This window comes from Pelobates fuscus, chromosome 4 (genome assembly GCF_036172605.1).
Source record: "Pelobates fuscus isolate aPelFus1 chromosome 4, aPelFus1.pri, whole genome shotgun sequence".
In the NCBI taxonomy this organism is placed as follows: Eukaryota; Metazoa; Chordata; class Amphibia; order Anura; family Pelobatidae; genus Pelobates; species Pelobates fuscus.
The window spans coordinates 350,007,439-350,030,621 of record NC_086320.1 but is presented as its reverse complement, the minus strand read 5'-3'; the positions used below and the strand labels follow the sequence as shown (position 1 = coordinate 350,030,621).

Genomic DNA, 23,183 nt, shown 5'->3' with positions numbered 1-23,183 from the left:
GGAGGTACCCATGCATAGCCACTAGAGGTGGAGTTAACCCTAAAAATCATTGCAGTTTGTTAAAAACTACAATAACTACTTTTGAAGGGTTTATGGCCCTGGGACAGTGCATCCAGACCACTTCAAGTGAACGCAAGTGAAAGCATACGCACACAATTTAGAGAATGGAAACAGCCTGGGGAGACATTTAGGGAAAGGATAGAGAAACTGTTGAGATATTTAGGAAACAGAGACTGGGAGACATTTAGGAGAGAGACTTAGTAAGCACACAAATTTGAGAAAAGACACACACTCTCTCACTCTCTCACACACACACACACTGACATACAGTGTCACTTACACACTCTCACTGACATATATACACACACAGTGTCACTTGCACACTCTCTCTCACACACAGTGTCACTTGCACACTCTCTCTCACACACACAGTGTCATTTGCACTCTCACTAACACGGTCTAACTTGCGCACTCTCACTAACACGGTCTAACTTGCGCACTCTCACTAACACGGTCTAACTTGCGCACTCTCACTAACACGGTCTAACTTGCGCACTCTCACTAACACGGTCTAACTTGCGCACTCTCACTAACACGGTCTAACTTGCACACTTTCACTAACACACACACACAGTGTCACTTGCACACTCTCTCTCACACACACAGTGTCACTTGCACACTCTCTCTCACACACACAGTGTCACTTGCACACTCTCTCTCACACACAGTGTCATTTGCACTCTCACTAACACGGTCTAACTTGCGCACTCTCACTAACACGGTCTAACTTGCGCACTCTCACTAACACGGTCTAACTTGCGCACTCTCACTAACACGGTCTAACTTGCACACTTTCACTAACACACACACACACAGTGTCACTTAAACACAAGCTCACACCACTACATAAAGTCACACTTTATTTACACACAGAAACGCAGCAATTTAACACACACCAATTTACAACCATGCACACAATAAACACTCCCCCTTAGCCTACCTGGGTTCTGTGAAGAGGTCCAGGCTGCAGGAAGTTTCTGCGGCTTCCTGTCACCCCCCCCCCCCCTTCGCCAGAGTTCTGCCGGTGTTCACAGGCAGGAAGCAGTGTGCTCTGCTCGGGTGCTGGGTTTACAGTAAACACCAGTCCCTGAGCAGGCAAGCAGCAGAAGGAGCCCAGGAGCTGAATAGCTGCGCTGGGGGTGGTGGCTAAGGAGCCGCCCACCAGGAAACTTCCCGGTGGGCGCCCCCTGCAGGTCGGCGCCCCCTGCAGGTCGGCGCCCCCAGGCGAATGCCTTATGGTGGCGCTGGCCTTGGATCTATCCCACCAAGGATTTCAGTAGCTAAATATATATTGCCAAGGATTTAGGCTTTTGTGAAAGCAGATTTAGACCTACTTAACATTAGATTGCAACGTCATCCTTAACCCCTTAAGGACACATGACATGTGTGACATGTCATGATTCCCTTTTATTCCAGAAGTTTGGTCCTTAAGGGGTTAAAGCCTTGATCCAAAGGCCTTCTGGATGGTAAGTACTACTTTCTGTACCGTGGCAGTTTTTCAGTATGCAATACAGGGTACCACAGGACCACGTGTACTGCCGTGTACTACTATATGGTTCCCATGAACTTGTAACGTTTTATATGTATACATTTGCTGAATTCTCCGATACTAAGCAACAAAGCCATTTATCTAAACACCTGGTAGGAGTAATGCTAATGATGCATTGTAGCTGATATCTTGCCTGTTGAGATACCTTTTGTATGGCTGGTGATCGCCAAACTACATAGAAACAATCTGCACAGACTCGTCCTGTGAGTTGCATCCCAATTGTGTATCTTGGGGGTTTTAATTTTAAACTCTTACATTTCCGTGTAAAAATGTTCCCACAGTTAAACGGATTTGGTTTTAAATGGAAGTCCTTAGCCCACACACGCCATGCATTTGTCATGACTGCCAATTTGGAATCTTCCAGGCAGTGCCACTGAAGCTGGCATGCCACAACAGGCGCACACAGAGTTGCACAATAATGAAACATTTCAGAAGAAAGAAGGGGTTGGTCTGGTTTAAACATATATTTCTTGTTTGACAAGCACGGTTTCCATTCAAACTTGCCGAGATCAAAAAGTTCAAAGTCCTCCATTTGTTATATTGGTGCTTGTACGTAAAAGATAAAGTAAACTCAAATCCCAGTTGCGGTATGCTGCACCCAGCAGATCAACCGTGTATGGTTCTTTACGCAATATTCCCTTTAAAGATTTTTTGATTCAGCTTTTTCTGTGTCGGTTTTGTAGTATTTATGGGAGGGTGTTTTTTTTTTTTTGTTTACATGTTATACATGCTTCTGATTTTAACCCATAGGCAAACCTGTTTATTTGCAGTGTGGAGCTCTTTATTCAGATTGATTTTGTTGCATTTGTAAAGCTGTGGAATGTTTTTTCTTAAATTTCCTTGTTGGTTTTAAATGATATTTCTCAATTCCAGTTATCTGATTGTAACCTTTTATGAGGTGCAGAGGGGTGCTGACAGTAGCTCTCCAGGATTCCTCTGTAGTGTAGAACTAGTTTGACAGCCTAGGTATTCAGAAGTGTTCTATACAGGTAAAGAATGTGAACTGATTTATAGATAAGACACATAAACCAATATGATATGCACAACTGGGTGCTGAAATCTTATCAGGGATTTTTTTTTTTTTTAGCTACCAATATATTTCTGGATGTTATAGACCCACTTACTTATAAAATATGGGTACAAAATGGATCCAGTAGGATGTACTAGAAATAAGAGAGATACAAAATAGTACAATAAATTCGAGACCGGGAAATAAATAGTGAATACTGGATGCATTCACATGGCACAAAGCCCTACAAGGATAGGCTCAGATTACACCAACGGAGGTATAGTGTGGTGATACCAGGGCCCCTTCTTTATCAAATGCTTGAGAACTTAATGGGGGAAATAAAGCAGAGAGAACCTTGACACAGTGATGGAATAAATATAAGCTACAGGTAACTGTATCTATTATTTAAGACAAAATGAAGAAGCCATGTGTGAAAAAAACAAGGTACACCCTTACTGCTTTAATAGGACAGGTGTTGCTAATCAAATTAGTGAATAGCGCACTAATAAGTGATATCAACCTTACTCCGTTGCACCCGAGGAAGGCGAATCGCGCTGTGCAGTGTTGTCTATGGAGATTGTTTCTGTTTTCTGTACCAAGAGAATCTATGTGTAAGATTACTATGTGTTTTTTTTTTTGTTTTTTTTTATTGAATAAATTGTTTTTTTTATTCTAACTTGGTACCTATCATTCCTTTGTCCCTTTGGGAGAAATTGAAGCATTCCATCGGTGGAGGTATTTGAGGAGATCTATATCCCACTCTGAGCCATTATACCTGGGCCAGTGATTCACAGGCTCACAAAAATGAGTGGGATATCATATGTATTTTTACCTCATCCACTTACTAGTACAGACTATATTGCCCTATTGTGAGCACTTTATTTTTCAGGTTCATGAGAATCCTGTCTGTTTTTAAGTATATTTTTTCTTTTATTTACCTATGCATTAATATATATTCACACGGCGTAAGGTGTCACTTAGTGCGCTACCCACTATTTTGTTTGTACATTTTTTTTTCTTGTCTGGTGGAATTTAGTGATTGATTTCACTGTGGATTTTTAGCAGTACTTTCGTTAGCGCCGGGCTATATCATACATTCTAGTGTGTTGGACTGTTGCTAATCAAATTCCCTAGATTCATTGATCATCAACAGGTGTGACCAGCTTTAATAAAAGACAGACTTTTTTTTTTTTTTATAGCAGTTTGCTGGTCTGGAGCATTCAGGTTCATTGATATGTAACATCATAGAATTCAAAGAGGGTGGTTTTTTTTCTCTTTTCCATGACTGTATGTAGCAAATGTTTTGTGTGTTTTTTTTTCGTTATAATTGCATGGATATACTCTGTAGATGTGGTTACTTAATTGCTTTATTACATTGACGTAATAAAAAAAAACTTGTCCTTGAAAACTAGTTAATGTATTTACTTGCGTCACATGGTAAAACTGTATTGTACTATTTAATAACTGCCTAACCAGTGTTGATAGTTATGGATTTCCAAATAGCTGAAATAGAATTCAAGGTATAGATAATTAGTCTGAATAGTGATTTTTCTTTATTTCCTTTATTACCAAAAAGCGTGGAAGTAGGACAATCTTCCAACACTGCGGTCTACATTTGAAAGCATTTATTCAGCAAATGCTTCAGAAAAGTCATGAGAAACCTGTAAAAGAAAGAGGTGCAAAAAATTGAAACAAGACCGCGTGGGAGTTTACATCCCCCCCTCCCCAAGTGTGGTATATTTAATACCTATTAATTCTCATTAATCGTCAGTACCACCTTTTTTGTAAACTTTTGCTATTATATCACTGTTGCAGGTGGCTAGACAAAGGTGTGCAGAAGAGGTTATACGTATTTTATAGTCAATTAAACCCCACATCATTTTGAGATATGGGTGCAGTAATAACACTGTTTATTTTGAAGGTTTACATTAACCCCTCTCTTCTCCCCCCCCCCCCCCCATTAATATAAAAAGAGATTAGTGCCAACGCCAGCAAGCTTCGTGCTGCATCCACTCAAACTTTAACCAACATTCCTCACAATTTGCAATTGTGAATTTTCAGCACGTTTGCTTTTTTACCTTTTATCAATTATCATTATTACTACAATAACTGTAAGTGAGTTATACTTCAGCCGCACAGGTATTAGTGACAGATGTAGCTCCTGCTAATCTGCTCCTCCCAGTGGTTGAACAGACTTACCATAGTGTTTTAGTACTTGTCTGACGCAAGGTCACTTATCCGATACCATAAAAAACGAAAACAATGATGTGGTATGGAGGTTGTTATTGTTATTCATGTAGTGCCAGTACCATGCTTTTTAAATTTTAACATGAGTTGTGTGTATAGTAAATAAGACGTACAACAAGTAAAATATTCAAATATTCCTCTTTTTCAAGCAAGCATACAGTCTCCAGGTTAATAATTTGACCAGCCAATTCACATTTTCGGTGAAAATAGCAAAACTGTATAACTTCTCCAACTCTCGTTTTTTTTGCCGCTAGTAATTTTTTATTTATTTATTTATTTTGCCTAAAATGTATTTTCCAGTAATTCTAAATTTAGTGGATAATCTTGTGTTATGTAACTAGAGTGGCGCTTTAGAGTGGATGTGTATTTTATAAAGATCACCCGTTCGATCTATTGGTATGTTTGTTTGGATGGTCTTGACCCACAGAAGGGTTTCTTGGATTGAGTTTGTACGGTCTGATATAAAGTTGTGAATCATTACCTTTCACGTACACTGTAAAACCTAGACAGTTTCCCACGTTTTAATCTCGGTTTATGGTGCTGATATAAGTTGCAGTTGATTTGTGATCTGTTTAAACAAGGAGCCCAGTTCACCTGCCTTGTTTTTGTCTGTTGTGCTGTTGAGTCACTTTCTCGTACGTCACTAGTTAAATTGCAATCACCTAGCAAACTTAGTCACATCCTTTTATCCCCCATTCTCTTAAAAATCACGGAAATTCCAAAGGTGCATCTTTATGGAAATGTATCTTGTCATCTCTATATGAGCCATGTTCTGTTAAATGAAAATACATTTTCAAATAATGTTTGGGTTGTTTTTATTTTTTTCTTCATTTTTCTTATATCTTTAAAACTGTAATATAGCAATACACATCTCGGTCACTTTTCTTATTTATTTGCACATGATTCATTTTAACTTAGTTGATAGTTGTTCCTGTAAGCATTCTGGTTGGAGGCAGTCATCCCAAACAATATGCGTGCCCTGTCCCTTTAAAGGAAGAGTCCATTTTAAGTCCATGATACATGTCCATCATTTCCAAGCACATCTTTCTTTGTGTGTAGGCTATGCTGCCCAGCAGGAGTTTGATCCATAAAGGGGTAACATATGCCATTTGCATTCAAACATGAGCCCTGGCATCCTGTAGATTCCATTTTGAGTGAATAGACATATGATACGTGTCCCTTTAACAAGCACGACCTGGATTTGCTTGTTATTAAAAGCTCTTGTACTGTCTGCAAAACCATTGTGTATGTGTGTTCAGGATTTCACTTTTCATGATAAATAAATAGACCTCGTACTTTGTAACCGTATCCATTTCATGATAGAAAACAGAGCTGGAAAATAATTAACTATTCTCTTATTTTTTTTATTTTCACTTATTTTTATTGTCTTATTGTCTTTTTTTTATGTTATGTTATGTAGGCGCATGTGTTAAATTGTTGTTGAAGGCATCAAAGTGCTATGGACTATTTCTAGCTCAAAAGCTTCATTTGTAGTAAAATGGAATCTTAAAAAAAGACCTATTTTGGGCCAATGAGCTGGTTAAAAACAAGAACTTATCTTGTCAAAGTTTACATTCATTACAGCTGGGTTTTGGTAGTAAATGATGCCCATTCACTTTCTGTGGATAAAAAAACACGGACTCATTGTACGAACGTGTGAGAATCGTCCCCCTACAACAATGCATCTGTTTGACTCTTCTCATATTAAACGTTTCCCTTGCTTTTCAGTATCCCACTACAATTTGGTTTGAATATACCATATTACAGATTATTTCAGATTTAATGTAGGGGCTAAGAATTCGTTCTATAATTTGCCAAGTTCAGCACACAAATGAAGATTGATGGCAGCAGCCATGTTGCTTTTTTAGCAAACAGTCTCCAGAGTGCTGTTACGTGTGTAGTGAAAGTACTATAGTCACTCTTGTCGCTGTATTTTGTTTTAATGTCTGTTGCAGACTTTGCAAATGTGTCCGTGAGATATTGGTGTATTAAATATTTAATATTTTTAATGCTTGTCCACAAACTCCTTCATTAATGGAAGGGATTGTTTCAATGTTTCTTAAATATCAGATTGGTTTGTTCCTAACTAGTGTTTAACGGTCGTGGAAGTCATGTTTGTAGGAATCTATAAAATATATACCCATACATAACTTGTATTTTCCATATGTGCAATGCATGCGTTCAAAAGTAAAAATAGAAAGAGCACTCCTTTTTTTTTTTTTTAAAAGTAATATGAAATCAATGTTTTGACCCTCCTGGGTCTTTATCAAGATGTATAGTTACAGTAACCTTAATATTTGACAGTCTTCTGAAATGTAACTGATACTTAAGGGGTATCACAAGGTATTAAGCTACACAAATTAATTAATGAAATTGCTAATTGTCTAAATTAAATTTAAATTTCTGACGTCCCAAAAATGTTAAAACATTGTATACCAGCCTGCAAAGCTGGACACCGTGTACATCCCATCCATATAGACAGAGAGCAACTTGTGATTTGTGTGAAAGGCACAATGAGGCTTTGGCTGTGCATAGAACAAGGCTGGCTTGTTTCCCATTCATGTGCTATCGAGGAGCCTTGTACATCGAGATGAAATGACGTTTCCTCCACTGGGAGGTGGATCGTGGTACTTCTCCCTGCCAGATTAGTAGAAGTGTAATGTGTATTCGGGCAGTATGGATATGCAGTGATTTTAAAGAAACTCTTTTAAGTGTATTTTGTAATACCTCGGATGCCTTGAACCCACCTATTGGTTTGAAGTGGAGATTAAGAATTCATCATGACATTGCTGGCTGTGCAGACTGGTATATGCTGGACTTGTACAGACTGTCACAACTTTTATGAACTGCTAATTGAAGATAGCCTCGGTAATTTTGGCATCTTTTATTTGTTCTTAACCATAATCTTACTGGTGCCGGGGACTTAAACAATACGTTGATTCCCTGGACTCTGTTACAGAGAAGGAGAGAAAACATTAACCTTTGTTTCCATCATATTCTCCAATTAACCACACTAAAATTAAATAACTGGTTACTTAAAGCACTTCTATGTTAAATGTACACAGTTCTGTACAAGGGGATTTTATTTTTACTTCTCCTTTATTTTGTTTATTAGAACAGTTAGAACAAATTTCAATCCTTTTTATTTTTTTTTATTTCAAAATATTTGTCATACTTGTGTCACATCCTTTGGTAACTGTACAGATGTATACTATTTTGTTTAAATGAATGGATTATTACATGCCTTCTCGCATTTCTGGATGGTTTCAGTTAAATATTTTTATTAGTAGCATAGGACAGACTTTTCATATGAGGATTAAACCTCTTTCTTGTTTTGTTTTTTTTTTTGTTTTTTTCTGTCTTATAAAATCGTGCTAATAATAAAATGTAGAATATGAGCATGCCGGATTCCGTTTTATTCTGCATTTTCATTAGCTGTCATTGGAGGGCATGTTGAAGTAATTTCCTGTTTTATAGCATGAGGAAATCAGATTATTGTGTAAGAATATTGCATTTGAAGAAATGACCTCTTTTTCTTATTTTTCCTGTGCAGACGAGCAGACTAGCCCCAGTATCGACCATGAAATTGCGAACATTCCTGCTTCTGCTGTAATTTCTATATCCGTGCAGCCTCTGCCCACCATTACAACTGTCCCTCCTAGCCCTACATCCCCGGGCCCACAATTGCGCCGTCATCTCTCCCACGATCATGGTAAGTTCCATCGTGGACATATGTTTACATCCCTCTTGGTGACCTGTTGCAGAACCTAGACACTAATCCTCATGTGCCATTTCTTACTGTAGTTTGACCTTTCAGTGTTTGTCTGTGTGGCTTGTCCATCTTTGTCTATGAGAAGATTTTACAAGAGTGAGAGCTGTATTGGATTAATCTGAATATCCCAATGTTGTACTGGCCTTTAGCTCTTAGACGCTGGGCTGATTTTACACATTTTGTTAAGTCTCTTCCTTTTGTTCCTTTGTTGGTTAATATTGCTGAAATGTAACGGGAGAATTTGGCTTACAACTTAAACCTACAACTCGAACCCTAAGCTTCATGAGTGCATGTTTGGTGACTCCCTTTTGAATATCATTTGTCACAATAAGCTCCAGATAACATGCAATGACAATGTTTATGGGGAAAATAGGTGATACCTCCCTAAATGTAAATCATTATTTGATTGAAATGGGGTTTACTGAACGCTTTAGAAAGCACAGTTCATTCAAAACTAGAAGCACCATGAAATATTATGTAACTCAACTAATGGGTGCAATGTGCTTCACTATTCTATACCAAGATAAGGATGATGTCTATTATTTGTTTAAATTTTTTATTATGTATGGAGTGAAAGCAGAGCAACACCAAAAGAGAAATTGTAGCAGACACATTTGCATATTACCATCCATGTTAGGTGTGCAGAATGCTGTAATGTGACCTCTAGTTCTAACCTGTTACAACACATTTAATTCCAGAGTCAATCAGGCCCAGTGTTCTGGAGGTTCACTCTAGCTCAAAAAGTGAGAGGTCCAAGTCTTGCGATGAGGGGCTCGATGACTATAAGGATGAGACAAAATCGTAAGTAACTTTCTTCTTTGCTAAAACACTCTACAATTAGTTCTCTGCATGGAGAAGTGTCTGAGTAGGTCACTCAATGACAGCTAACAAATAACCCCCCAGTAGAAATTCAGACCGCTAACTGAAGAGCAAGTGTGGGCAATATGCAGAATTGCACCTTCTAAGCTTCTTTGACAGAACTAATTTCCCTATTATTTTCTTTAATTTAAAAAGAGAAAGTTATATAAAATGGTAACATCACTCTCCCCAACCTTTGCAGCCAATAAATCATTGCTTGAGTGGAAATATGCAGATGGTGTGACTCATTTCACCCCACTCGGTTAACTCCCATTGGTTCAGGCTGCCACGTTATTGGGTTCAAGGTTAAGGGGGCAGGGTGTCCACTGGGAACAGGGGGCTGATCATCCTACTGGTAAATTATTATTGGTAAGAAGACACACTTTTTTTTTCAAATTTTTTTATCTAACCGGGCAATATGTTGTTGCAATGAAAACATTTTAAATTACCGGTAACCTTAGTAACCCACAATTCAAATACTGTAACATTTTATTTTTGATATATAAATATTTTATTTTTCATTGAAGATTAATTTAAATTATATTTCCCCCTGAACCTTTACCGTATGTTTCTGTTCTTCTGACAGAGCTCTGAAACTCGTTGCTAACCTAAAAGGAATCAAGGTTAGTGTTTTATGTTTAACGTTGAAGTGACTTGTGATATTTCATAGTAAAGTCTGCATTAACTTGTTTTCAGTACATGCATAAATGCCTCGCCAATATAGAATATATATTTCCAAGGTAAAAGTTCTAAGCTGCATTTTGGGAAGCAGTGCACTTGTTAAAAACACACCATCTGATTAGAAACCTGTAGCTACGTTCCAATTCTGTCAAAATCTTTGAGTTGTGATGATATCGGGGTCAATGGTTCTCCTGTACATCCTGTTTATTCGGGTGTTCTTGGTTAACTACCTTTTTTGATGGGTTTCTACATTTTGTACAGATGTATTAGTTTTGTTGACCCACTCAGTTGATATATTTGTCAAGATCCCCTTTCAATTGTTAGATGTTCTTAAATTCTTTAACAAAAATGTCACTCTGTTCCCAGACTGCTATGAAGGTGTTTTCCCAAATTACATACACACACTTTTCAATTAATTTCCTCCCCCAGGCTCCTGAAAGTGTACAGTCATCCGAAGACTCTGTATCTAGAAAAGATTCATCCTCTGATGTCTTCAGTGATTCCAACAAGGAAGGCTATTTATATTTTCGGCAACTGGTCACAGATAAGGGAAAGGTATGCAAATCTTTGTACTTAACCAGACTTTTAGTACAATCCCAGTGTCATACACGTTCATATTATTTGGGTTAATTAATGGGGATTTTATTGCTTTTCCTTCAATTTACAAAATAACCTTGAATGAAATGATTTTATGCAAGTGCACTCTTCATGCCCTAAAATAGATAATTCTAAAAAAAAAAACCACTCAAGTAAAATTATGTACAAGACTTATGGCTTCATGTTTTTTTTACTTATTGACATTTCACTCTTTGCTGTTTCTGCCGTGGCATGTACTTTGCAGGTTCTTGATAAGTTATCGGCAAAACACCCGGATGTTGAACTGTACTACCATGATTCTCAGACTATGGTTGGCAGAGATTTATTGTTGGTTTTAATCCAAGAACAGCAGAGGAGCTGCTGTTCGGCATTTGTGCTGAAATTTTGCTATTTTTCCCTTTTTAATTGTGAATACACTTTAGAGGACTGCACCAGTGCATATACATAAATAGAATGATAGATGACCTTGCATAGAGTCTGGTGCTCAGTCTGCAGTTTGGCATAACTCCTGCACACTGCAGCAGTTAATAAACACAGAATAAAGCAGTTATATGTTAAAGAGCAATTACAGTACATGTGTGGGAGAGCGGAAATGGACGTTAACAGACGTTCTGTAATACATCAATTGCTATAGAATAGAGCTATGGAAGACCGGAGTATCACTGTCTGCAGCTGGTGGAGGTGATTGGCTGCTCTAGATCCTGTAACTGCAAAAAATAAACCAGAACACAAGCGGTAAACTGCAATCTATTAACCTGGCTAAGAAGTAAGATTGCACATTTTGAGTTTAACAGTTAGGAGACGTTAACTGTAAAATTCCACTTAGTTCTAGAGGGGGGTATTAAGTGACTGGCACAGATGCCGACAAATATTACTATTGTTTTATGGATATAAAACGACCTTATCTTGCACTTATTCTTTTCTAGGTGCATAACAATTTTAGCTTCCTAATGTTTTGTGGTTTGTTTTTCTTTTTTTGTTGTTGCTATTTATTCATCCAATAAACTGTATTTTTCAGAGGGTTGGAGGAAGCAGTCGGCCGTGGAAACAGATGTATGTCATCTTACGGAGTTCATCACTATTTTTGCACAAAGATAAAAAAGACCAAACCGGGCATTCTTCGTCTCAGTCTGAAGAAGAGCAGCCGATAAGCATTAATGGCTGTCTAATTGATATATCATACAGTGAAACAAAGAGGAAGAATGTATTTCGGCTCACTACTTTAGACTGCGAATACCTCTTTCAAGCAGAAGACCGAGATGACATGTTGGCATGGATTAAAGCTATTCAAGAAAACTGCAACCTAAACGATGAGGTACTCCAAGAACTGATTATCATTAGACAGCCAGTGACTAAAGCAGTCACCTGAACAAACATTAATAGGTTGCTGCTGAAAAGGGTTGGACATATAAAGGGACCCATGCACTCTATACTATAATGTTGAGCTTTTCACGTGTTTGAATGCCCTAGAACAATATAAGCAAAATAAGTGATGAGATTTATCAAACTGCTTTGCATGATTGCCTTAAAAGAGATTTAGAATCCATGTCATATTTTATTAATTTAATGAAAGCCTGATCTCTGTGCCCCCTTTAAGGGAACCATTTAAATCAAAAACCCTCTTTCCTTCTGTTCTAGCAAACGGGCCAAGCGAGCAGAGACCTCATTGGCTGGAGAATTAAAAAAGCACAGCAAGAGCACAGCACAATGATGAGGTAGGCATTGTGCAGAAATGTGGGCAACCTTTGGTGGGCTTTTATTTTTCTCTCTCCGAACATAATTTACCTGAACTACCTAACTCATGTTGCAGCTCTTCTAGCAACAAAACCGAGCCTTCACCCAAGACTCCACGCCCTATGTTAAGCATCAGACAGACCTTCCTGGGAACAAAAACTGAATCGAGGACACAGAGCCCCCACTCTCCAAAGCAGGAATCTGAAAGAAAACTACTCAACAAAGGTTTGTGTTTCAGATCCAGAACTTGTGGACACTTGGGAATATGTAATCACTTTATATGTAAACCATGGTGATTCATGTACTGGAAAGACACATTTTCAAACACCCTTGCTAAAGCAAGTTGGCATTACATTTTGATGGGCCATCTGCTTCTTTCATTTTTTTTTTTTCAAGGTCTTTTTTGTTATGATTTGAAGCTCTAACATTGTGCCTTTTGACATTTCATCAATGCTTATTCCTGTCTGCTTTAGGAAGGATTTGGGGGGGATCGGGGCGGCAGCTAGTACAGTATCTATTGGAAAAAACACATTTAATGTTCAGATGTCATTGTTCCAAATCATTACTGGATACAACCTTGGTTGTAGACCTGGTTTGTAAAATGTAGTTGTTGCACCACACTTTCTCATATTTTCCAAATCTAAAACTGATATTCAATTCTAGATGATACCAGCCCACCCAAAGACAAAAACACATGGAGGAAAGGCATAAGCATTGTGAGGAAGACCTTTGAGAAGAAACCGACCAGTGGTGGGACATTTGGTGTACGGCTTGATGATTGCCCCCCAGCTCACACTAACAAGGTACCTTTTAATTCTTCTGTTTATGTCATCATATTGTCAATGTCAAGGCTAACACGCTATCATTATCTTTCCAGTATGTTCCCTTAATAGTTGATGTATGCTGCAAGTTAGTTGAAGAAAGAGGTCTTGAGTACACAGGAATATATAGAGTTCCCGGAAACAATGCAGCAATATCTAACATGCAGGAGGAACTCAACAAAGGATTCACAGACATTGATGTACAAGATGACGTAAGCTCTATTCATATACCAATTTGCCTTGAATGTTTATTAAATCTGTTTCATTTTTAATACTGTTCTGTTTATTATCTAGAAATGGCGGGACTTGAATGTAATAAGCAGTTTACTAAAATCCTTCTTCCGGAAACTCCCAGAACCTCTTTTTACAAATGGTAAGACAATTCTAACTCCTATCTATTTATTTTTAACATAAAAAGCGTATTCTTTTGTGTTAATGATATCAAATTTTTTCTTTCGAATGAAATCTCGTAATACCAATTACTTCCGCTGAATGCTTTTTTGGGGGGGGGGGGGGGAGAGTTTTATCACAATAACCAGAATGTGGACAGTGCTAAAAAATGTATATTGCGTGTGGCACAGAATAATTTGGTGAAAGTAACACGCACATCTGCAATCACCCCAAAACTGTGAAATGAAACAGGGTTATCATGAGAGTTTTTCGAGATGCTATGTAGGTGTATACAGTCAAAGTCCTAATTTAATTTGTGATTGGGATCTTCTCAACCTCTGTTGTTCTGAGGTTCATTCATAAAATGTTTTAGGATTCTTTTATTTTGACAAGTTAAAAAGATTGAAATCTAGTTTCTGTGACGTTGCCTTTTTATAGGCAGCTTTATATAAAGAAAACGTGTATGCACAGCCTAATAATTATTTGATCATTTAACAAGTTTAATGTTTTCCCCCCAGATAAATATAATGATTTCATTGAAGCAAACAGAACGGAGAACCCCACTGAAAGACTTAAAATTCTCAAACGATTGGTAAAGATATTACGCTTTAACTTTTTACTGTATGCCGTATTTGTCCAGTATATAAACAGTACACATAACTTTTCAGAATTGTCAAGTCCCCTCTACAATAAGGAAAATGTTAAAACAGAACTATGTTGCAAATTTTCTGATTGGCTGTATTGTGTCTTCTCTTACAAGTGCTTGTCAATGTTACATTACAACAATAGCAAAGAAACTCAACCTTATGAAATACTTTTTGGAGGTTTTAAATGACCCTTTAACAAACCATGTTCTTTGTAACTAAGTGTACAGGAAACATACCAATAAATAGAACGCAAGCAATATGCACTGTACCGGTATCTAATGTATACATTTACATTTATTTATAGATCATAGATTTACCGGATCATCATTATGAAACGCTAAAATTCTTATCTGCCCATCTGAAGACCGTAGCTGAGAATTCAGAAAAGAACAAGGTAATCTTGGTGCCCAACATGTTCTTTCAAATAAGAGGCAAACAATCAAAACATTGTGGCATTTAGGGATTGAAGCAGGTAGTCTCATGGAATTTCTTGTCTAACTTCTGTCAAGCCTCCAAATGCAGAGGGTTCTTTATAACCGTATGACTTTGATTTGTTTTTAGATGGAGCCACGCAACTTGGCAATAGTTTTTGGTCCAACGCTTGTTCGAACATCTGAAGACAACATGACTCACATGGTCACACACATGCCAGACCAGTACAAAATAGTGGAAACCCTAATTCAATATGTAAGTCTACATGTGTAAAATTTTATTTAACATTTTACACGTATTGATACTTGTTATTTCACATGTATTTACTTATATGTTTACTCATGTATTTTTTTTATTTATTTTTTCTTGTTTAGTATGACTGGTTTTTCTGTGACGAAGGTGAAGATGATCCAATTGTAAGTATTGTTCCCAAAGATGAGAAACCCTTTTTTTTTCTTTAAGGTATAGAAGATGATCATGAATAAAACTCAAGATCAGAAAACGCAACTTTTGAAAACCTGTTTTCAGTAGTCGGGCTGTATATAATGTTGAAGAATTGGATATATATCTTTTTTTGTATTGGATATAAATAATTCTCGTAACGCCACCAGTATTAGACCATAACCGAATTGTTATTTTTAAAAACAAAACTTTAAATCATTTACTCATTGGTAATAAAATATATTTACAGTGCCTTACTCTGGGGAAATAAAGGTTCCATTCTTTTTATATATGTCCATTGTTTGTTATGCTGGTAATTGGCCCCAGACTATTCCATATTTTTATCTTAATAATCGCTTCATCACTGACTTTTTTAATTTATTTTATTTTTTATTAATTGTATCTTGATAACCTGGAGATTGTTGTTGGACAACAAAATTGAATATAGGCCCCCCCCCAAAAAAATTGTTTTGTAGGATTCAAATAAACCTATTTGTGTAACGATGTTGAAGAGATCTTTGTTTATTAACTGTAGACCACTGTACAGGAGGAAAACACAGTAGAGTCTCAGCCAGTGCCAAACATAGATCATTTACTCCCCAACATTGGAAGGACCGGCGTATCCCCCGGAGACGTATCAGGTAACTCTCGCCTGCATGAACCACGCAAACATGCAGGCTAGGCAAACCCTTCAAGCGGATCTCATTATATAAACCTAGATTTCCTAATTGTGGCGGTTTGGTTTTCTAATCATACAAATCAGGTGTCTTTATCATTTTATTTTCTTTCTTTATTACTATAGTCTACCCTAGAGTGTACAAATGTTTCGGCTAATCTGCAATATATTCTCTTATTGCTGCCATATACTTTTTCATGGGCTTTTTTTTTTTTTAGACCCCATTCAAAGCTTTTATTGGTCATTGATCTCCTGTTTTTGAGACCGATTCTGTAATGTATACAAACACCAGATTTGAACACACTCTGGGTTAAAGGAACACTATAGTCACCTAAATTACTTTAGTTAAATAAAGAAGTTTTAGTGTATAGATCATTCCCCTGCAATTTCACTGCTCAATTCACTGTCATTTAGGAGTTAAATCACTTTGTTTCTGTTTATGCAGCCCTAGCCACACCTCCCCTGGCAATGATTGACAGAGCCTGCATGAAAAAAACTAGTTTCACTTTCAAACAGATATAATTTACCTTAAATAATAATATCTTAATCTCTAAATTGAACTTTAATCACATACAGGAGGCTCTTGCAGGGTCTAGCAAGCTATTAACATAGCAGAGGATAAGAAAATCTTAATCAAACAGAACTTGAAATAAAAGCCTAAATAGGGCTCTCTTTACAGGAAGTGTTTATGGTAGGCTGTGCAAGTCACATGCAGGGAGGTGTGACTAGGGTTCATAAACAAAGGGATTTAACTCCTAAATGGCAGAGGATTGAGCAGTGAGGCTGCAGGGGCATGTTCTATACACCAAAACTGCTTCATTAAGCTAAAATTGTTCAGGTGACTATAGTGTCCCTTTAAGATATTTGCATTGGCGTTTCACATTACACGTTTTGCATGCACATAACTCGGGTTAATACACCAACTGTAGTCCTTGTCCGATTCCTGCTAGGGAATTACCACTGATAAAGTTATTGATAACGCTATATCCCAGGAAATGAAAACACAAACCTCTTTCAATGTATCCTTTTCTTTTAAAATATTTTTTATTATTCATTATTTAAGTAATATACAGATTTACAAATTAAGGTTCTTTGGCAGCCAGACACAAACGTATGATAACATAAACATGTCTGATTTTAGTCTGTATTGCATGTGTGAACATTGGGCAGATTGGCAAAGAATTTCTCCAACAATACAACTCTGACATGACAATCTCTACAGTAAACTTCAGGTTCAAGTTTTGTGCCTTTTAATTTAAATTTAAAAAAACATTTTTTTACCAAGTATCTTTCTGGGGAAAAACACAAAAACTTGCAATACAGTGTTAAAATGTCGGCCTATGTTTATTAGGATACACACTCAGTTTTTATTTATTCTAGAACATATTTGTTGTGTACTAAAGTTTTGTTTTCCGTCTTTTTTTCCTTTTTCACTTGCCACCTTTTCCTTGGCTAAGTACTAGTATCACGGGCTATCTTAGCAAATTTCCCATATCTGCTGTTGCATTAACCTAGCATGTTACTTCCCGCGATGCTAACCCCTTGATCACATAATCTTTCTTTTGCAATAAAAGCGTAATTTACTGCTGCTGTGTACACTGAAACAAGACATTTATACTGATGTTGAAACAGGTGAAGTGGGAGGAGTCTATCACACAGTGATGTCACTGGTGGACTCTGTGATGTCAATGGTGGACAGCTGGAATTGTAGGAAGAAGGAGGATTGCTGTCCACATTGTAGCTGCCTTGTCTGCAGAAACCCCCGTTTTTTGTAAATGGACATTTATTAAAGAAAAACAAAACAAAAGATGTAACAAAAAATAATCGAACGAAAAACAAAAGAGAAAAATATCTGCACTGTAAATTTTCTGTTCAGCGTATTTTAAACAGATCAATGCTACTTTCTTAAAGTCTTTCTACAATTTTCTTGTTATTTCTGATGCAGACCCTGAGGAGAGATAGCATGGTATGGTCTTCTAGTTTTTGTGATCATAAGCATTAGCCATGTGTCTCTAAGGGGGTGTGGCATGGGGCTTAGCTCAACAAGAGAATCCAAAGTCCTTCCAAAACAACTCAGAATGATTTTCAGAGCCTTAGCTGTCCCCAGTCTCTCCCCTCTTTTTACATGTCGAGCATCACTTTCCCTTCTATGGTAGTTTTAGGTTTTGATGTTCATTCCTCATTCCATAAAAATGAGCACTAGCGCAGGTTAATTTTTCTATTGATGTCACGATTAGTGAAAATATCTTTAATGTTGAAACCTCCTGCTGAGAGAGAACCAGTTCGGCTACTTTTTTAAGCAGTCAGCAGGGAATTGTCAACACTGGCTCTGAAATTTAAATTGTAATTTTAAAATATAAATTATTTACAAAAAAAAAAAAAATTCTAATATGCAAGATTCAAATTAAGAGTGTAGTTTTAGATTAGCATGAATGTTGTGTGTTTTGGGTTTGTTTTTATTTTTTTATTTCATAAAATAGTCTTAATGACCTATGGTTTCCAGATCAGGACGCGTGAAAACGTCTTTAAACATCAGTATTTCTGTTGTTTTTTATTTTATTTTGAAGAACAGGGTACCCTGCCATCCCTCTCATTGAGCTGGTTCTGCCTACAATTCACAGCATCTTTTCATGGCGGTGGCTTTCTGTGGTGCAGCTTGCATCTTTGTGAGCTATGACTATCCCTTTTTCTTTTCTGCTTTGATACATTTTGTTCTGTGCTTGTCCTTTCCATGAAGCCTAACATTATTTGTTGCCGCGTCTATATCCCCTTTCGTTATGTTAAACTATTTTTTTCCCCCTCTGTTTAACTTTTTACAGATTCCGCTACTAGTGACTCGGCAAAATCTAAGGTATGTTATAAATGATCATTATTTGCCAGTAATATACATAAATACTGTTTTGGGATCTAAAACCGCTTTCACATTTTCAGTCTTACAGATACAAAATCAGTTTTTGTTTTCCAGTCCGTAGTTTAAGATGCAAATATGACCCAATTTCCACTTTGCAATCTTTAAATTAAACAAAACTTTTTTGATTTAGTTTTTTAATGTCATATTGTATTCTTGATTAAAGAGTTTCTCAAGGCAACATGACCATCTCAGAGTTTTGAAGGGCTTATGGTGCTCGGAGTCTGTATGTGCAAGGTTTGATTGTGAAACTCTGTGCATACGGAGATGTTTGGGTTACCTGCTAGAGGTGTAGCATCATTAGCCAGCCCGGGACTGGAGTTCTCCTCTTGCCAATGTCTATTCTCTAGATCTTTCTTTGCGCAGACACTCATTCATTGGCTAAGAGGGCTCTGCTGACTCTCTCAGCCATTGAATAAGCGGCCGGATCGGCATCCAGCTTCTGCAGCTCTTCTGAAGCTGGATTCGGTGAAGCCACCAACATGGGAGTCTTACCCCAGATAAGAGGTAGGCAAACTGGCATCATAACCACTGCAAGGGCTAACCATTTAAGGCTTATTGGTACCAAAAGGTTAGTTTGGTGAATGTTTGTCCCCTTAAATGGTTTTGTGGTGGGTCAAATCGTATCAATTAATTTGCAGGATTTTGTTTGTGTGGATAAACTGATACAGCAATGCCTCCTTCTTTGTGGAGCTCCTTATTGAATATCTCAGTGCTTTCTTGTATCTGCAATAAGATTACTTTTTTGTGGTTTTAAGTGAATATGTAAAATGAGCAGCCAAGAATGTCTCTTTTATACGACATTTTGGCCACCATTCTAGTGATGCCGATGTATAAATGAGAATTAGAATGAATGATTAAAATCTTTATGCCTTACAATGGGTACGTTGGCAAATAATGGGATTGTAGACCGTATAATACATAGTTATACAAACTGGTACCGAAGGGAAGGAGATCTTGGCCTGAAAATCTCAAATAGATTATAGAAATACTTACCAGGTAGCAAGTGAGTAGTCTGGTGAGCCAACAAGGCGAGAATGGCGAATAAGCCACAAATTGCCCTCAAATCTGCAAAATAGTACATGTGGAAAATGCAGGCTATTTGAGTCTTTGGGATTCTGTAGTAAAATGTTAAAGGTAACGATCATAAGGACTTATGTAAAATAAGTAAATTATGATTTATATGTATGTATTTGTTTGCAATTGATCAGTCTACTATTGTCAGTAACGCTCAGTATCTACGCTCCCCAGTTGAAATGTGACCTTGCTAATATGTATCTGTCTTCAATCCTGCAGGGGTCTTGGGGATCTGGAAAAGATCAGTATAGCAGGGAGCTGTTAGTGTCCTCCATCTTTGCTGCAGCTAGTCGCAAACGAAAGAAGCAGAAAGGCAAAACACATCCCAGCAGTTCCGAAGATGAACTGGATAATGTATTTTACAAAAATGATCAATCTCCTGTGGAGTTTCCGAAAACGGACAATGGTGACATTGAGAAACATGGCACTGTGCTTAGAAAACTCAAAGGATTAACATTGAAAGTGACTGATGTGGACTCAAATTCTAGCAAGGAAGATCAGCTGAGAAAAGAGAGTACAGCGTCTGACGAACCCACTCCCTGCTCAATAAACTTACCAAAATCCCCATCCTTGGGTCATAGACTGACTGTTCCATCTGATGACAAACGGTTCCCTTCCCAACCAACATTCCATGTAGAAGAGAGTATGTCTGACTCCGGGACTATGCTTAGCACTTCATCTCAAGCTTCTGGGCACAGGTCAAAACCCAAAGTAGTAATTAGCCCTGAACTGAAAGGCAGCGATTTCTTAACAGCAGACGTGAGTTCTATAACTTCGGATTACTCTACAACGTCATCCACAATGTACATGGCGGGAGTGGACCCAAATCTTCTCAGCCCAGAGGTTCAGTCTGTGGCAGAAAGCAAAGGTGATGATGCCGATGATGAAAGAAGTGAATTAATCAGTGAAGGCCGACCGGTGGAAACAGACAGTGAAAGCGATTTCCCACTCTTTGCTTCAAGTACTGCATTTGACAGGCAATGCCATGTTAAAGTAGACGAGGTGTCAAAGGGCAGTCGGAGGAACTCAGAAGGAAGTGCCAGCTGGACTGAAGGAAGTTCGACTCCAAGAATGGATAGTCGGCGGTTCAGTTCACATAAACTTATTGAATGTGACACTTTATCAAGAAAAAAGTCTGTGCGACAAAAGACAGATAGTGAATGTTCAGCAGAAGGAAAGACTAATGAAATAACGGAATTATCAATTGTGGTTGATGAGACCGTTAAAGGAAGACCTTCTGGCAACATAGACTTAAAAGGCAAAATTGAACCTGAAAAACAGGAACTTGCCTGGAGACTGAAGATTACTGAGAGGTTGAAACTGCGCCTCAAAGCTTCTGCGGATGATATGTTTGGAATAGGAAGTCAAAAAGCACATACTGAAAATCGTAAAAAGAAAAATGTTAGACGAAGGCACACACTAGGTGGACAGAGAGACTTTGCGCAAATAAGCATCTTAAATGCCTGGCAAATCCACGAACCAGGTAAATCAAAAGAACCTGAACTATCAGCCGTAGATCGGTTGAAGCCAAAGTGCCCATCTCAGGATCTCTCCATCTCAGAATGGCTTGCACGGGAACGTTTACGCACTAGTACGTCGGAACTCAACATGGGAGAGCCTGAAGAAAAGGCTATTGAGAACACTAGCATAGTGGAGTCTGCCTCTTCAATTCCACCATCATCCTCATCACAAGCAAACCTGGCAGGCCCTAGTGGAGCCACAGAAAAAACATGCCAATTAGTGTCTAACTCATCAACTGATCAATTAAATGGTGAAAGCTACCAAAATAAGAACAAAAGCAACTTTAGCCCTGCTGTTGATGCTCATCCTCATAAACTTTCTGGTACTCAAGTGGTCCGATCTCGATTCTACCAGTACCTTTAAAAACACTATCAACACATTTTAATACTTTAGTTTAATTTCCAGTGTATATTGTTCTGTGCCTAATTTTTTTTTTTTTTTGCAGCCTAAATATAGGCTGAATTCACTCATAGGCTCTGTGGAAAGTTTTTGCAGAGCTTTGCAACAGCCAAGAGAACAGAATTCATTTTAGATGGAAGTACTGAAAAGAAACACAAAAAAACAAAACTACAAATCTAAACAAATGAATTGCTTACACATTGTGCATACTTATAGTTTTGTAAACTGGCAAAAGCCAGGTCATTAGCTGACATTGCTTCATAAACAGATGCCCTTTTTAATTTCAGTCACTAAGAAAAAGTGCCTCGTCATGAATTCATCCAGAGTTTTTGCTAGGGTGCCATATTGTTCCATACAATTAGAGAAATGTACTGTGCACAAATCAGTAGCATATTTTATCAGTGACCAGTTTTCATTAAATTTTACAGATTTTAAACAGGTGGATTCAGAGCTTCCATTCGTTACGCATTCCAGTCGAATCTCCAAGTTTTGTATACAAACTTTTAATACAGTTTTTGAGTTTTATGTGACTTGAATTTTTAATCTTTCTGTAAGATACAGTAAGTAACTTAAATGTACATATTACATGTGTATCTTTTATTCAGATACCAGATTTGATATAAATGTTGTAAGATAGGCATGTAGATAGTGAGTCTTGAATGGAGCTGGTTGCTTTTATTGGAAAAAAAGAGTATAATTGTGCATGGATCCCTAAGATATAAACGTGTATCTAGCCTGTGTGCATACCCATTTAAAACACTGGAAATAAAATTGTTTTGGTGATTTTTTTTTTTTATTATATATATAACTTTATTTAAAAATTTCTAGTGGACAAAATTACGCAATAGTTATGCACCGCCAAACCGTGGCTTTACATGCAAAGTTTTTTTTTATGACCAAATCTGCATTAAAAGTACAATGTACTCGAATAAGGTGATTCTGTAAAGACCACAAAATGACTATACCACCCAACAGACATAAACAATGTTTAATAATGAATCTGAATGAAACCCGTAATAAAACAGCTGGCCAGTTCAGTAAAGTCTGTCCGCTTCTAGTTCTTAAATAAACTTTATTTAATAACACAGATACATGTTGTCGATTCCCAATTATATCATTACTTTAGCTTCCTGTATGCATAAGGCAAAATTTAGTAAATTGTATGCCTGTCACATGGTGAATAATTCTGACATTAGGGATATTCAATGAATAGCTCAAAATATGGTTAAAAAAGTAAGCCTACCTCCTAGAGAAATCATTATTCAGACTGAGGGGGAATGGAGTTGATAGTGGATTTCCATGAAGTGTTTTGGACTAAATTTCTAATTTTGTCCATTAGTGGTCTTGTTGATAACCCCCAATAT

At 37.4% G+C, this 23,183-nt stretch overlaps 1 protein-coding gene across 6 annotated transcripts in view; it reads left to right on the top strand.

The window, feature by feature from the left end:
• The window catches only part of ARHGAP21 (Rho GTPase activating protein 21), a 121,227-nt gene extending 98,622 nt beyond the window's left edge, over window positions 1-22,605 (top strand). For 4 of the 6 annotated variants that reach the window (XM_063452557.1, XM_063452560.1, XM_063452556.1 and 1 more), the window contains 17 exons: window positions 8,419-8,577; window positions 9,336-9,438; window positions 10,082-10,118; window positions 10,606-10,731; window positions 11,792-12,088; window positions 12,412-12,488; window positions 12,584-12,732; window positions 13,171-13,310; window positions 13,385-13,540; window positions 13,623-13,701; window positions 14,237-14,310; window positions 14,670-14,759; window positions 14,927-15,052; window positions 15,172-15,213; window positions 15,774-15,879; window positions 18,734-18,765; window positions 20,119-22,605. In XM_063452557.1, the coding sequence (XP_063308627.1) occupies window positions 8,419-8,577; window positions 9,336-9,438; window positions 10,082-10,118; window positions 10,606-10,731; window positions 11,792-12,088; window positions 12,412-12,488; window positions 12,584-12,732; window positions 13,171-13,310; window positions 13,385-13,540; window positions 13,623-13,701; window positions 14,237-14,310; window positions 14,670-14,759; window positions 14,927-15,052; window positions 15,172-15,213; window positions 15,774-15,879; window positions 18,734-18,765; window positions 20,119-21,783 (3,458 nt within the window). In that variant the 3' untranslated portion in view covers window positions 21,784-22,605. The remainder of the gene's footprint in view (window positions 1-8,418; window positions 8,578-9,335; window positions 9,439-10,081; window positions 10,119-10,605; window positions 10,732-11,791; window positions 12,089-12,411; window positions 12,489-12,583; window positions 12,733-13,170; window positions 13,311-13,384; window positions 13,541-13,622; window positions 13,702-14,236; window positions 14,311-14,669; window positions 14,760-14,926; window positions 15,053-15,171; window positions 15,214-15,773; window positions 15,880-18,733; window positions 18,766-20,118) is intronic. The other 2 variants (XM_063452558.1, XM_063452562.1) reach the window with 1 other exon arrangement.
• The last annotated feature ends 578 nt before the right edge of the window (window positions 22,606-23,183 follow it).